At 39.4% G+C, this 12,557-nt stretch overlaps 1 protein-coding gene across 1 annotated transcript in view; it reads left to right on the top strand.

The window, feature by feature from the left end:
* ripor2 (RHO family interacting cell polarization regulator 2) overlaps positions 1 to 12,557 on the top strand; it is a 55,206-nt gene that overhangs the window by 22,287 nt on the left and 20,362 nt on the right. The window contains 3 exon segments of the mRNA XM_034124819.1: positions 8,380 to 8,500; positions 11,572 to 11,727; positions 11,934 to 12,012. Coding sequence (XP_033980710.1) covers positions 8,380 to 8,500; positions 11,572 to 11,727; positions 11,934 to 12,012 — 356 coding nt within the window.

Genomic DNA, 12,557 nt, shown 5'->3' with positions numbered 1-12,557 from the left:
GCTTTCATGTGATGGAGCTGGCTTTGGTTCAATTTCCGCACTTTGGTGTTCTCACAACAGTCACGTCCCCTCTGTGAAGAATCCAGTTCCCAATCTGTCTTGGTAATAAACCGCATCAGATGACTGAGTCCACTTTCAGCTGATTTGAGTTAATTGTTAGACAAGTTTATCGTTGACCTAATTGTGTGGTGTTGGCTGTTTTCTGATGTTAAATCATTCGCCATGGGAGGATGTCTGAAGATTTGGATTATCTGGGTCAGGGTTTCAGGCGGCTTGATGAGTTTTGGACAGATAAGGACCTGATAAGCAGGGTGAAGCATACATGAACAAAAACACATTATTTTAGACTGTAGTTTGGAGAACGTATTCATTCTTGCCAAGAGTGGGATGAGAAGAATAATACCACGATTGGTCTCTGGTAAATACTAAGCCACTGCTAACAGACGGTTAGCTTATAGTTTAATTTAATCGATAAGTTGTTTAATGCTTTTTAAGTCTGATTGACCCATTTTCAAGAAACCGTAAATCTCTGGTAAACAAACAATTTAAAGCAGGGCTTCTGCATTATTCTTTGTAAGGAAGCGCAAGAGATGAGTCGCCAAAATCGTTTTCTTTTATCTATTTATTTCAAAACAAAATTATTCTTGATAAATCTTCAAATGTTTTAATGTAGCAGTTGTCTATTGTCTTCATTAGTAAATTGTTCCAGGTCGTTCAAGAAGAGAAAATAAATCTCTTGCCAAATTTGGTCGGTCTTTTTTATCTTCTTAATTATTTGTGGTTGCATAAACTGACTTTGAAATGAGTCATCAGGTATTTAGTATCTACCCAGTGACAGTTCTGTGTTTTTGTCAAATGTTTGTGCTCCTTCAGGAATTTGTTCTCTATTGTTGCCATTCAAAATGACTGTTACAGAGAGATATTGTTAACATATGTAGAGAATACTATTGACCAAGCCATTGATTCCTTTTGTACCTGAGGTGTCATAGCTGCATACCTGCATCACACAGGATGTGTGGACATTTCTGTTCTGCCCATTGTTACTTTTGTGTGTTTTGTCTGTGTGATGGGATGACTGGAAGGACAAGCCAGTGACTCTTGGTCTTAAGTCAGAGTGTAAAAATGTAAGTTGTCATCCCTTTGGTGACTGCAGCCAAAACAGGCTCTCTATTCTCCGGTTCAAAACTTTTGGTGAATTCCTGAATGTCAACAGTTCAAGTTATTTACAACATCTTCTTCTGGTGTGTGTGACTGTGTGTGAGACTGTGTGTGTGTATGTATGCTTTGAATGCTGATACCCAGGGAGGCATGTTCACACATGTAAAGTCAGCTGACTCAAGGAAGTTGTTTACAGGGTTATTTAATACGTAGTAATTAAATACAATTGACATTAACCAGTAAAGTTCCAAACCTTAAACAGTTCCCTTCTTCACTTTATTTAAGACCCTTTTTTACAGAAACCTTTTGGTAAAGATGAGTAAGCCCTCTTTTCTCAGGAGAAACTTCAAAATTTCTTCATTCCTGATAATGGGGCTCTTTTCCGGAGTTATTCTGGCCTGTAAAAGTTTTAAATGGCCAAATTCTGAAGTTAAAAGAAATACATGTTTTCATCTTTCTGCTGTATAGGACTGTATAATCACATGAGCATTTCCTCTACTTTGGTGTCACCTTTTTGTATAAACATTCCTGTGCAATGATCATAAGCCTGCAGGCGGATTTGTCAAAGTTGCACACTTAACCTGCAGGTAACTTTGGACTTAAAACATGCTCTTTTCAAAATGGTCAGCAGGTTAATGGAACATGTGATGAAAGCTGGATTAAAACATACTGCCTTTCATCTTTAGATAATGTTTTTGCGTTTATATGCATGCATGGAATTGAATTTCCATGATGTCTTGCTGCACTATTTTTATATCTCAGCTTGTTTTTCTGAGGGAATATTTAGGGAGACTTGATTTCCATGCATTGGTTTTGTAGTGTAATATGAGCATGCAATTAGACCAAAGCAAAGCCACCTTAGTTTCCATTTGACTGTGTTTGTGAGACTTGAGAGGTCCTTAACAAGCTGATGTGCACACGTAATACAAAACCAAACCCTACCAGGTTCCATCACTCTTGTTTTCAGTTCAGAACAGGATTACAGGAAAAGAAAAACAGAAAGACACAATGTATTTGTTTGGCCCAGGGATCGCAGCCTGCAGCCAGTTTCTTCCCAGTTTGCAGCACCAGCAGTGACCCTCCTCACTGAACCAGTTCACACACAGGGACCCATCAAGAAATAACTGAGCAGCTTTCAGGCACACGCTTGCAACCTGCAGGGTGTGTTGGAACATGCTCGTCCTTTTCTAGTCATGTAAACAGGAGATCATCACTGAAATCTCTGGGACGCCTGTTTGTTTGTATCTTGTTACTACACTGCCACATCTTATTACACACTTCTCTCCTGTCAAATCTCTCCTCACCCCCTGTCTGCTTTATTCTTTCATTTCCTCCTATTTTTATCCGCACTTCCTGACACATTAATTACAAAGAACCAAAATTAGAAAGAAAGAGACAATAAAAAGTAGTTAAAAGACGCCGAATAGTGACATTTAACGCAGCATCTGTAAAAGATCTGAATAAAAAAATGTTTTTTTCCAAATTAGGATTAGTGCTTTAACAGCACTGGCCCTGTAGCACGAGGGTGTGTGTCCTACTTCTTGGCAGTTGGCTCATAACCGTTGTTTTACGTAACACACTTCATCCCGGTTTTTTCTGCTGTTGCCATGGTGAGGCTAATTTATACAGGCATTAAAAATGAGGCTCCTGTTCTTAATATGCAACGCTGGCTGATGCTGTTTTTGTTACACATAAATACACTCTCATGCACTCTCATGCATGGATTATTCAAGAATTAAGTTTGTGTGTTTTGTGAAGACATGAAGCTCAGAATGATTGATGTGATTGTCAGAGGAAAGTATAAGGTTTACAGGAAAATATTTCTTAACATACACTGAATATACCAAATATCAGACACATTCGTAATCTAGGGCTTCAGCCTAATTTACTAAATGATATGTTGTAAAGCTTAACATTTCAGGTCCTACTCATCTCTTTCCCTTCATCCTATTCTCCTGTTTGTGATTGTTGCAAACTTTTTCAAAGAAGAAAAGTTATTCATTCCTCATCAGTATGCTTCATTAATATACATTTGTACAACAAAGTGACAATGAGAGTGTGGGGAACAGGAAAAAACAAAGTGAGTCATGCTCTCGTTGAGGAGATAACGGGGCGACCCTGGTGGGAGAAATGTTTGGAAAAATCAATTCAAATCTAAATACTGTATAAACCTAAACATGAATTTATGATTCCAAAAAGTTCCCTTTGAGTTTCTGTGGTGTATTTTTTTATTCTGTTGCTGTTTAAGTACTGGGGAAACAAAGAGTGAAGTGTTGTGATGGTGCTTCGGTTAGTCATGCTGTCCAACATGTCAGGCGGCACATTTTTTGGAACATTGCTAATCTACTTTCACAGTCACAGAAAGTAAACCATGCAGAGGTGCATACATAATTGATTAATTTGAAAATCATTCAAACTCATACAGAAAAATCTGTTAAAGTAGATTAGCATGCTAACAGTAGTGATTGCTCTGCTATCCCCCACCTCAGTCATTTGACCCCCGCCTATGCAAGGACCCTCTTCATAGTGGTCCATAGAGAAGTAATCCAAGACGCTCTCTCATCCCTCATGCACTTATCCAGTCTGTTTCTCTCTCACACACACACACACACACACACACACACACACACACACACACACACACACACACACACACACACACACACACACACACACACACACACACACACTGGGACTAATGAATTAATGCACATGGACCTTGGAGAGCTAAAAGCAAATTGAGATCAGGTGTCCTACTCTCACACGCTAATCTCCCTAACTAACGTGTGTATATTTTTGAGAACCATTTCGTGTTTTAGACCTTCGGTTTTAGAGTTAGAATAAGATTATGTTTGGGGTTAGGATAGTGGTCGGGGTTGGACATTTACAGTAGCTGTGATGGTTAGGGTAAAGGGCTTGGGAATGCTCTGTAAAAATGAGTCCTCACAGGTACATTAGTACAGGGTTGTGTGTTTCATTTGTCCACTCTTGCCAAGTCGCAGCTCAGCATACTGATCAATCTCATGTTCACATATTCCACAAAGAAGAAACACACTCTCACACCTCGTTGAGGGCATTTGAGGCTGGTAGCGTGTGAGCGCCAGAGAAAAAAGACCAGTGAATGGCCTGAATGGCGGCTGCATTCAACACGAGCTACCGGCTGGCAACAAACCAGAACACACTGCGAGGGTTGGCATTGTTGTACCCGAAAGGCTCTTTAGACGAGATGAGCGGTGACACTAAGAGGTGCAGAGGAAAGGTTTTTATGATTCAGTGGCTGAACTCGACTCTTTTGTGAGCGAGTGTTTGTGTGTGTGTGTGTGTCTTTATTTGTGGGAACCATTGATTTAAATGTGGAGTTTATTGTGAAGGGGCTTGCTGAGGCTGGGAAAGTTTTTGGGAACATCCAGAAGCCTAGATGTTTAGCATGCCAAAATGTCTAATGCAAAAACACACCAGGGGAGTAAAACCGGCTGTATCTTCTACAACTTTAAGTAAATGGAAATAATTTAGTCTTGAACATAAAATTGAATATATTCCAGAAGCCAACACAACGTCTCCAAATGTCTTATTTTGTCCGACTGTCAGACTGAGACCCAAAAATATTCTGTTTACTAAAAAAGCAGAACGAGTGTTTTGCTTGAAAATGTCCTGTCTACTAGAAAAGAACAGTTGACGTAAAAAATCAGGTACATCTTAAAAAGGTCATTATAATTTGTTATCAAGTGTCATGTTTCCCTAAAAAATGAATGTAGGAAAAACACTGAGTACATTTCTGACAGCCTCACAGTTAGCATTGGATTCAAGCACACTGTGTAACTCTAAATAAGAAGCTCTTTCTCCTTATTTCGTGTGAGTGCTGTTATCTATTCTCTGCTGACAGCCAGTCGTACCCTTATTCCCTCTGGTCCTCATCATGGGAACAACTACCTACTTGTACCATTTGGGAATATCGGGGTATTGAACGAACTTGAAGCTAAACAGCTTACACCATTATACCATAATATACAGCCTTAGTTTTCAAGTGTCCACATTCACTCCGCCTCCGTCTAAATTTAAGGCAAACAGCTGAAGTGCATGGACCAGTGTCCAGCCGGTTCTGTGATTGCCCGGATAGCATTAGGTAACACAATGTACCATTATGTATCATTTGCTACCCACTGCTCCTGTTTTAGGAGAGTGAGTCATGAAGTCAGAGAGGTAAACATGGCTCACCAAAATATTGTGCAAGAGACCAAAATGGACTAAAACACAGTATATTATTTGCAAATTGCTGCTCACCTGTATGATATTTTGCTTGAAAACATTAGTTAGGCCAACGCAATAATGCAATATAACTGATTGTTGTTTTTAAGATGAATTTTATGATTTAGACATTTGAGATAGATAGATGGAATCGGAGGGATGAAACCCTCTTTAATGGTCACACATGCAGAGCACACAGCACACACAGTGAAATGTGTTCTCGGCTTTTAACCCACCCTAGTACCAGGAGTCTAGTAGATTTGATTATATACATAAAATCCAGCAAATCTTTGTTGTCTAAATATATCATTCTTAGTGTGAAATTTGTCATAAATCTTACAAAATTGGGATGAAGGATATTGATTTGATAAGATATGATTCTGTTGTGATGATAAGTGAAGTCAATGCAGAAGTACTGTGAAAATGCATTATTTTTCATTCTTCACCGAAAGGCATCTCCTCTGGTTGCAAAAAGAAGACCGGTTGTATAAAGTCTATAAGTAAAGACCCTTATCCCCTAATGTTTTATTGCCTCAGTAAAAATGTATCTGACGAGAGTTTATAGTCTCAAACATAATCCTAAAGTCTTCTTTAATATAGCATTATGTTCACTTTGTAACTCATCACATTTAGAGGGAATCAGAGAGCAGTGTATGTATTAGGGCTCGGCTACCTTGTTGTGTCATGCCTGAGTGATTAGCTTGTTTTTGTCTTTAGAATATCCCTTTCACAGTGTGTTTTCACAGTGTGCCTAAGACGTCTTGTTTCAGTGTTCAGTTATAGTTAGCTCCACTTTCTCTCCTTGTCTCTGGTTCCAAAAAAACAAGAAGACAAGGTTGAAATGCCACATTTGCGGCTTTAATACAGTAGTCCACAGACCAATTTGTTTTTGGCAATAATTGTGAGCATTCAATTTAAAATTAAATCGAAAAACAAGATATTTTTGGCTACATCTTACCAAGGAAAACAGACCATTGGTCCAGATGATTCACACACTGAGTCACAGCCATCAGGGTCATCAGTGTTAAAGTGAGCCCGCTGCTATTAATAGCCGAGCAGTATCAGTCTCACCGGCCTATTGTCACCCCTCCTCAAAACAAGGCTCTAGTATTTCCTCGTCCTCGTGCTGGGTCTTTGTGCAGCCCCTGTCAGTCACATAGACCAAAGGTGGGGGTATTAGGTTGCTTAATCGCTTGTATCTCTGAGGAGTCAGTGGACGAAGGTAGTGTGTGTGTACATGCTTTCATTTGTATGACGAAATGAAGCCCACACAGAAATCTCTCCACTGGAGACAGCAAGACAGATGGATCAGTGGGAGAAAAAAAAACAGGACACATACAAACACAAGGCCCCAGAAACACATTGACACACATAAACAGACTAACACTGCAGTGTTTTCTAAGTTGTTTAACATGTAACACTGCGGGACGGTTTATCTTGTTTGTGTGAGGAAGAGTAGCGGCTCACAGGAGAGCTGAACACTGAGGCTTCACCGGCTGATTCCTCCGCTTGTTGGTGGAGTTTAATTTGATTTGACAAATCTCTCTCCTCCAGCCATCTGTATGTTCACTATGCTTTTCCTTTAACCTGAATATGAAGTGATACAGAAAGGATACCTCCTCACTGCAGTGTTTACAGTCCTCACATCATTAACATTTAGATAAGCAGTTGATCTAAAGTGTTTCTTCATTCAGGATCTCTGAATTTGACTGATGCATATTTGGATTTGGCGTGTACCACACTGCATTTTTTAAATATTTGTATTTAAGGTAACATGAGGCAACAAGATTGCTGTTGCACTGTTGGCAGCTGCTGCGACTTCTTGAATGTTACTGATAGTGGAAACTCTGACATTTAAGTTTACATTAACGTAAAACTTCTTTTAATAATGATGTTTACTTGGTGAATCCAAACTAAGCAAAGGTGGATAAAATATGTTTGCTGATGTCCCCGTCGACAGCAGTTCTTTGCTGAGCTTCAGGACGGTAAACACTATTTGTTTCATTAATCTGGCGGCGTACAACACACTGACTATGGATAAGTACCTTATCCTAGTATCACAGTTGTAGACATCCTAGTTATCCCTTTTAAAACTGGTACAAATATTCACTCAATTGCCTTTTAAAGTTGAAATGCCAACCTGCTGCCACGAGAAGCACCATGATCTATACAAGCTGAACATGTCATTCAGTTATCTCAGTAGATTCACTTCATCTCTGCTACATCATTATCTGATGCTATTTGTGGATGATTCTCGTTCTATTTTCAGCTTGTTCCCTAAGTGGCCACGTGAGACATGTTGCAGTCCACATCATTTAAAAAAAAAAAAAAAGGATGAAATCTGAGGCTGCTATTGCTAAATATAGACACAGTGATAAAAGATGTCTTAACTATCAGAGAAGCTGATTAGATAACTCAGCCATTGGATGGTCTGGATTGTTTCTTCCTGGAAACACAGGTCCGTGGTGCCATCTTCAATTATGTAGTGACTACTGCTTGTACTTTATCTATTGCTTTTAAACAGCTATCAGCGTGGTGAAATGCCTTTTTAGAGCTTGACCTCTTAGTCCAGGTAACAAATATGCAGAAAACACTTAACCAAAAGTGACAAGAGTCGTGTTTTGTAGCATCTGCCTGAGGAAGGAGAGCATGAAACGGTAACAGTTGAGGTATGTTTCAGTTGAGTGGTGACAGGAAGGCGAGAGTAGTCGCGACATGTTAGTGCAGGCTGTGAATGCTGCTCATCCACATCACAAACGACCGCTTCACCAACTACTTTGTGGTGCATTGCACAATCCTCCATGCACCCTAATTAACCTTTCTGTTCATGTTTTTTGGGTGTTAATTGAGTTCATAGGATGCTTTTGTTTTACCTAAAATGTATTACTAACCCTGATTATGAATCTGTAACTCGGTGTCCTATAATTGACAAAGGATTTGTTTTTTAATGGATTTGTGTGTCTGTGTTTTTTCCAGGAGTGTCGTCCCGTGTCCCGGAGATCATGGCGACCGGCACCCACTCCCCCGGAGGGCCCAACGGCATAATCCGGAGTCAGTCCTTCGCCGGCTTCAGCACGCTACAGGAACGACGCTCTCGGTAAGTCCTTAAGGCTGTTAATCTGTGGTCAGCTGATGTTACTCATTTCTTAAATGACAATGGAGGTCAGGGTGCCAAATTGATTTTCTACAGCCAAGATTAAAAGATCATATCCTCAGAAACAGAATTGATTTTGCGACTAAGCTCTTTAATAAATATGTTAATGATCATTTACCCACTATTATGTTCACAATTAAGGTGGGTCATGAAATGAATATTTAGCAGCGGATCAGGCATTAAGTAGTTGTTTTATCATTATGGTATTCTTAAGGGAGATGTACTGTCAGCTGATGGCCAATGAAGGTGACCTCTTATCAGTTTGTTTAAATAAGTTAGTAATTTATTGTGTAGGCAGCACCTCCCTAATGTCATTATACAGATCAACAGTTATGTAGGATTCTCAAGGTTAATAAAATATAAGTTTTGTAAGCATTGTGTTAAATGTCGTCGGCATTAGCTTTTCTTTATATGATATTGACTGACCTAGTGACGAGTACAATAAGACAGTGTCCTCTTTCTTTCTTTTTTGTAAATCTTCCATACTCTTTCGTTGACATGACATGAAGTCTTCTCATTTAAGACCAGTAACTTGTCATTTCACTGGCATTTATTCACTTACACAATGTACAATCTCTGATTATTTGGGAGAAACATTGATGGAAAAAACTAAACGTGAAAAAGCAGGACCATCAAACCAGAAGATTTTAAGGAAAAAGCAACTTCTTCGATTTTTGTCTTTATTCTGTCTGTAATAAATATATGTGTTGAGTCTATGACTTACATACCCTTGAAAAAGACAATAGTTGCCTTGACACAATTTGTAAAAAGTCCTACAAAACATGTAGCTACAGCTTTGGTGTTTAGTTGTATAATGTCCCTTTCAGAAATCCATCACTCTTACCGAGATGCAAACATCACTCACAATCAAAGCAGGAATTTAACCTGTGACTCAAAAATCTGGTGTCAACCTTTGTGACTTTCCACGTGCCACGGCAAGTCTTCAGATCCCGCAGAGGAACTGAATGCTTAAGGAATGATCAACACTTGATTGCATAACCAAACGGCGAACTGAGTTTCCTGATGAGAAATACATTCATAGCCAGAAGTTAGTTTTCGAGAAGTTGGAGTTCTCTACATTTCCTGAGAGATGTTATCTTCCTTCCTTCCCCTTTGACTCATCTGTTACAGCTCTCACTCAAGACAAGACAAAGCCCTCTCACACTCAGAAATATCTCTTTACAATCTTTTGGCTGTCGACACCCAGCCCTCTTCAGCAGCCCCTGGTCATGCTGAGAAAACCTTTTTTGAAGATGCTGTGCTGTTCTCCATCTTTTCTCTGTGCTCAGACAGTGAATGGGGTAATTGGTTGGAATGACTCAGGCGCGTGGGCGACTGACAGCGACTGACAAAATACTCTTCTGATAATGAGCGAGGTAGAAAGATGTGGAGTGTGTTATCCATCCTTCTGTGTACCCATGTGCATGTTTTGTGTGTTTTACGCATGCATGCTTACTGAAGACTATGGGGTCACAGTTATAAGTCAGTATGGAATTGTGTTAGCATATGCATATGTGTGTTTCTGTGTGTCCCTGCCAAGAGAAATACCCTTCTACTCTACAGCTTGCGTGACCCCAAGGCGACGCAGCGCTCTCATTCAGCGCTGCCCTACATTTGTGGCAGCTTAGCCTAGCTTGTGAAGACGTGGCACGTTCTAACTTGTGGAGCGCTGGAATTGGTTGTTGCTGTGGATGATGTGACTCTGGGATTGTTTCATTAAGTCTAGTGAAATGTCATTTGTCAGCTAAATCTGTAATGGTTTCATAAGCTGAAATGTGCGTGAGCAGGTAGAATTAGTGTGACCTGAAATTGTTTGATGTTAGGAGGAAGAGGGTTGATGGAGAAAATCTGGTATTTTTTCTTTACTTGATCATAGAAGCTAGGCTTAGACATGCTGCTGAAATCATAAATGGATGCAGATTTTAGAAATTGGGCTGCTTTTCTTAGTCTTTAGTATAATAAATGTAATCGTTTTTAACGTATTTGCTTCTTTTCCTTTTTTTCATGCTTCAGTCAATTGAATACTTTTGATAATTGGACCATAAGTCAGACAATACAAGACATTTGATCATGCCACAATTGGATCTGATTTTTCAAAATGTTCTGATGTGTTATAGTACAAAAGATGAATTAATCAATTAAAATGTTATCATTTATAATGACAATAATCATTAGTTGATGCCCTTTTGTACACATGATACAGTACCACTTATAGGAGCATTTGTTGCTGCCTTACCTAGAAATATATCAAACAATGAACTCTATATAACTCTGCTCATGTGTTGGCTTCCCCCCTTGAGTCGGTCACACTGGAGAAAGAGTGAACTCTTGAATGTCATTGATTGCCGGTGGTGTGGTTGTGCTTTGTCGTTTGTAAGTTCAGTCCTGCAGAAGATAAATGGTCAGACACAGAAAGTGGGGGTGGGGAATCACATGTTAGCATGTGTTCACAAATATGTGCACACACTTGGGATTTAGAGGTTCATCTCTGAGGTAATGCTGTAAGTTTTGCTTGTCTGACAGGTTTTCGTTGAAGGATTCGAGGGCTGAATGCGTCAGTCCTGTGTGAGTTATCGTTCTGTGAAACAGACAGATGAGATGAATTCATGCCGAGACTGGCCCAAGGGCAACTTCAAGATGCTGTTAAAAAACACAGAAATCTCATCTAATGCTACATTATAACAGGCAGCTGCACACCTGGTTATCTGCAGTACTGTTTAAACCCTATGTCAAATATTTAAGTTGAGATGTAATGTTTTGTCTGCGTGAGTTGAATCAGTCTCTCCCTCTGCCCCCTCCCTAAACTCTGTTACAGTTTTTAAAACCTATGCTCGGCGGAACTATCTGCACCTTTTCAGTTTCAGAAGGCGTTGATGAGAAAGTCTCCCTTCTTTGCTACGAAACCTTTAAAATCATCCTGAATCCCAATGTGTCTTTGAATCATTGCAGATAATGCTTGTATAAAGGACTGTCTATTGCAATCACTGATGATGTGTTTGTGTGTGTGTGTGTAGGTGTAACTCTTTCATGGGGAACTCGGTGGTGCAGAAGAAGCCTCAGTCCAAGCCAAAGAAGTCCCACCTGTCGGGACACAAAGGAGGCAGCAGCTCCAGAGAGCCGCAGCCCAAAAGACTGGAGGAAGTTTACAATGCTCTCAAACAAGGCCTGGAGTGAGTAACCCTAACACTGATTTACATTTATACTGCATATACACACTTCACTCATGTATTCCTCTTCAATACATAAACTTATCAAATGTTCTTTTAAGTTATTTAGAAAGAAGTGAGTTTAAATCCATGCATTTTAATATTCTCAAAGATTGATAACTTGCTTGTTTTTTTTTAACCTCATGTTCTTTTCTTTTTGTGTCCCCTAGTGAGTACCTTGAAGTTCATCAAACAGAGCTGGACAAACTCATGTCTCTGATGAAGGACATGAAGAGGAACTCTCGCCTGGTGAGAAGCTAATGCACACATTTTACAAAATAAGTGGTTTCTCTTTATTGTCAGTTAAAAAAAAGTAATACTACTCTCATGTCTCTACTGTAAATATTCAGTTACAGCCAGTTTAGCAAAATCAAAGCTGACAAAAGCGAATCTACAGCACAAACAAATAGTTTCTTTTACATATAAAATGTAAGTAAAAAAATGAGCTTTTCAACCAAGTCAAGCTGGTTACCCCCCGTTTGCTAATCATTTAGCTAATCATCTACTGACTAGGTAAAGATTTAGCTTACATGCAAAGTAGTGCATCTCTCAGCACAGAAGCAAATAAGAGTAGTTTTCAAAATATAAACTGTTCCTTTAAGGCTAAACTCACTGTTTTATTTTCATATTTAATGATAATGCATCACATACAGTAATAATCATTGACTTTTGCGTTGTAGATCCACATATGGCGAGCACATTTAGATTTTTTTACAATGCACACAGTAACATACACTTTGCTCATGCAGAGTAAAGGCTGCCACTGGAAAGTGTGTTTAACTAGATCCAGTCTG

Source organism: Trematomus bernacchii, unplaced genomic scaffold, assembly GCF_902827165.1.
Source record: "Trematomus bernacchii unplaced genomic scaffold, fTreBer1.1, whole genome shotgun sequence".
Taxonomy (NCBI): domain Eukaryota; kingdom Metazoa; phylum Chordata; class Actinopteri; order Perciformes; family Nototheniidae; genus Trematomus; species Trematomus bernacchii.
This window is presented reverse-complemented; position numbering and strand designations above follow the sequence as displayed.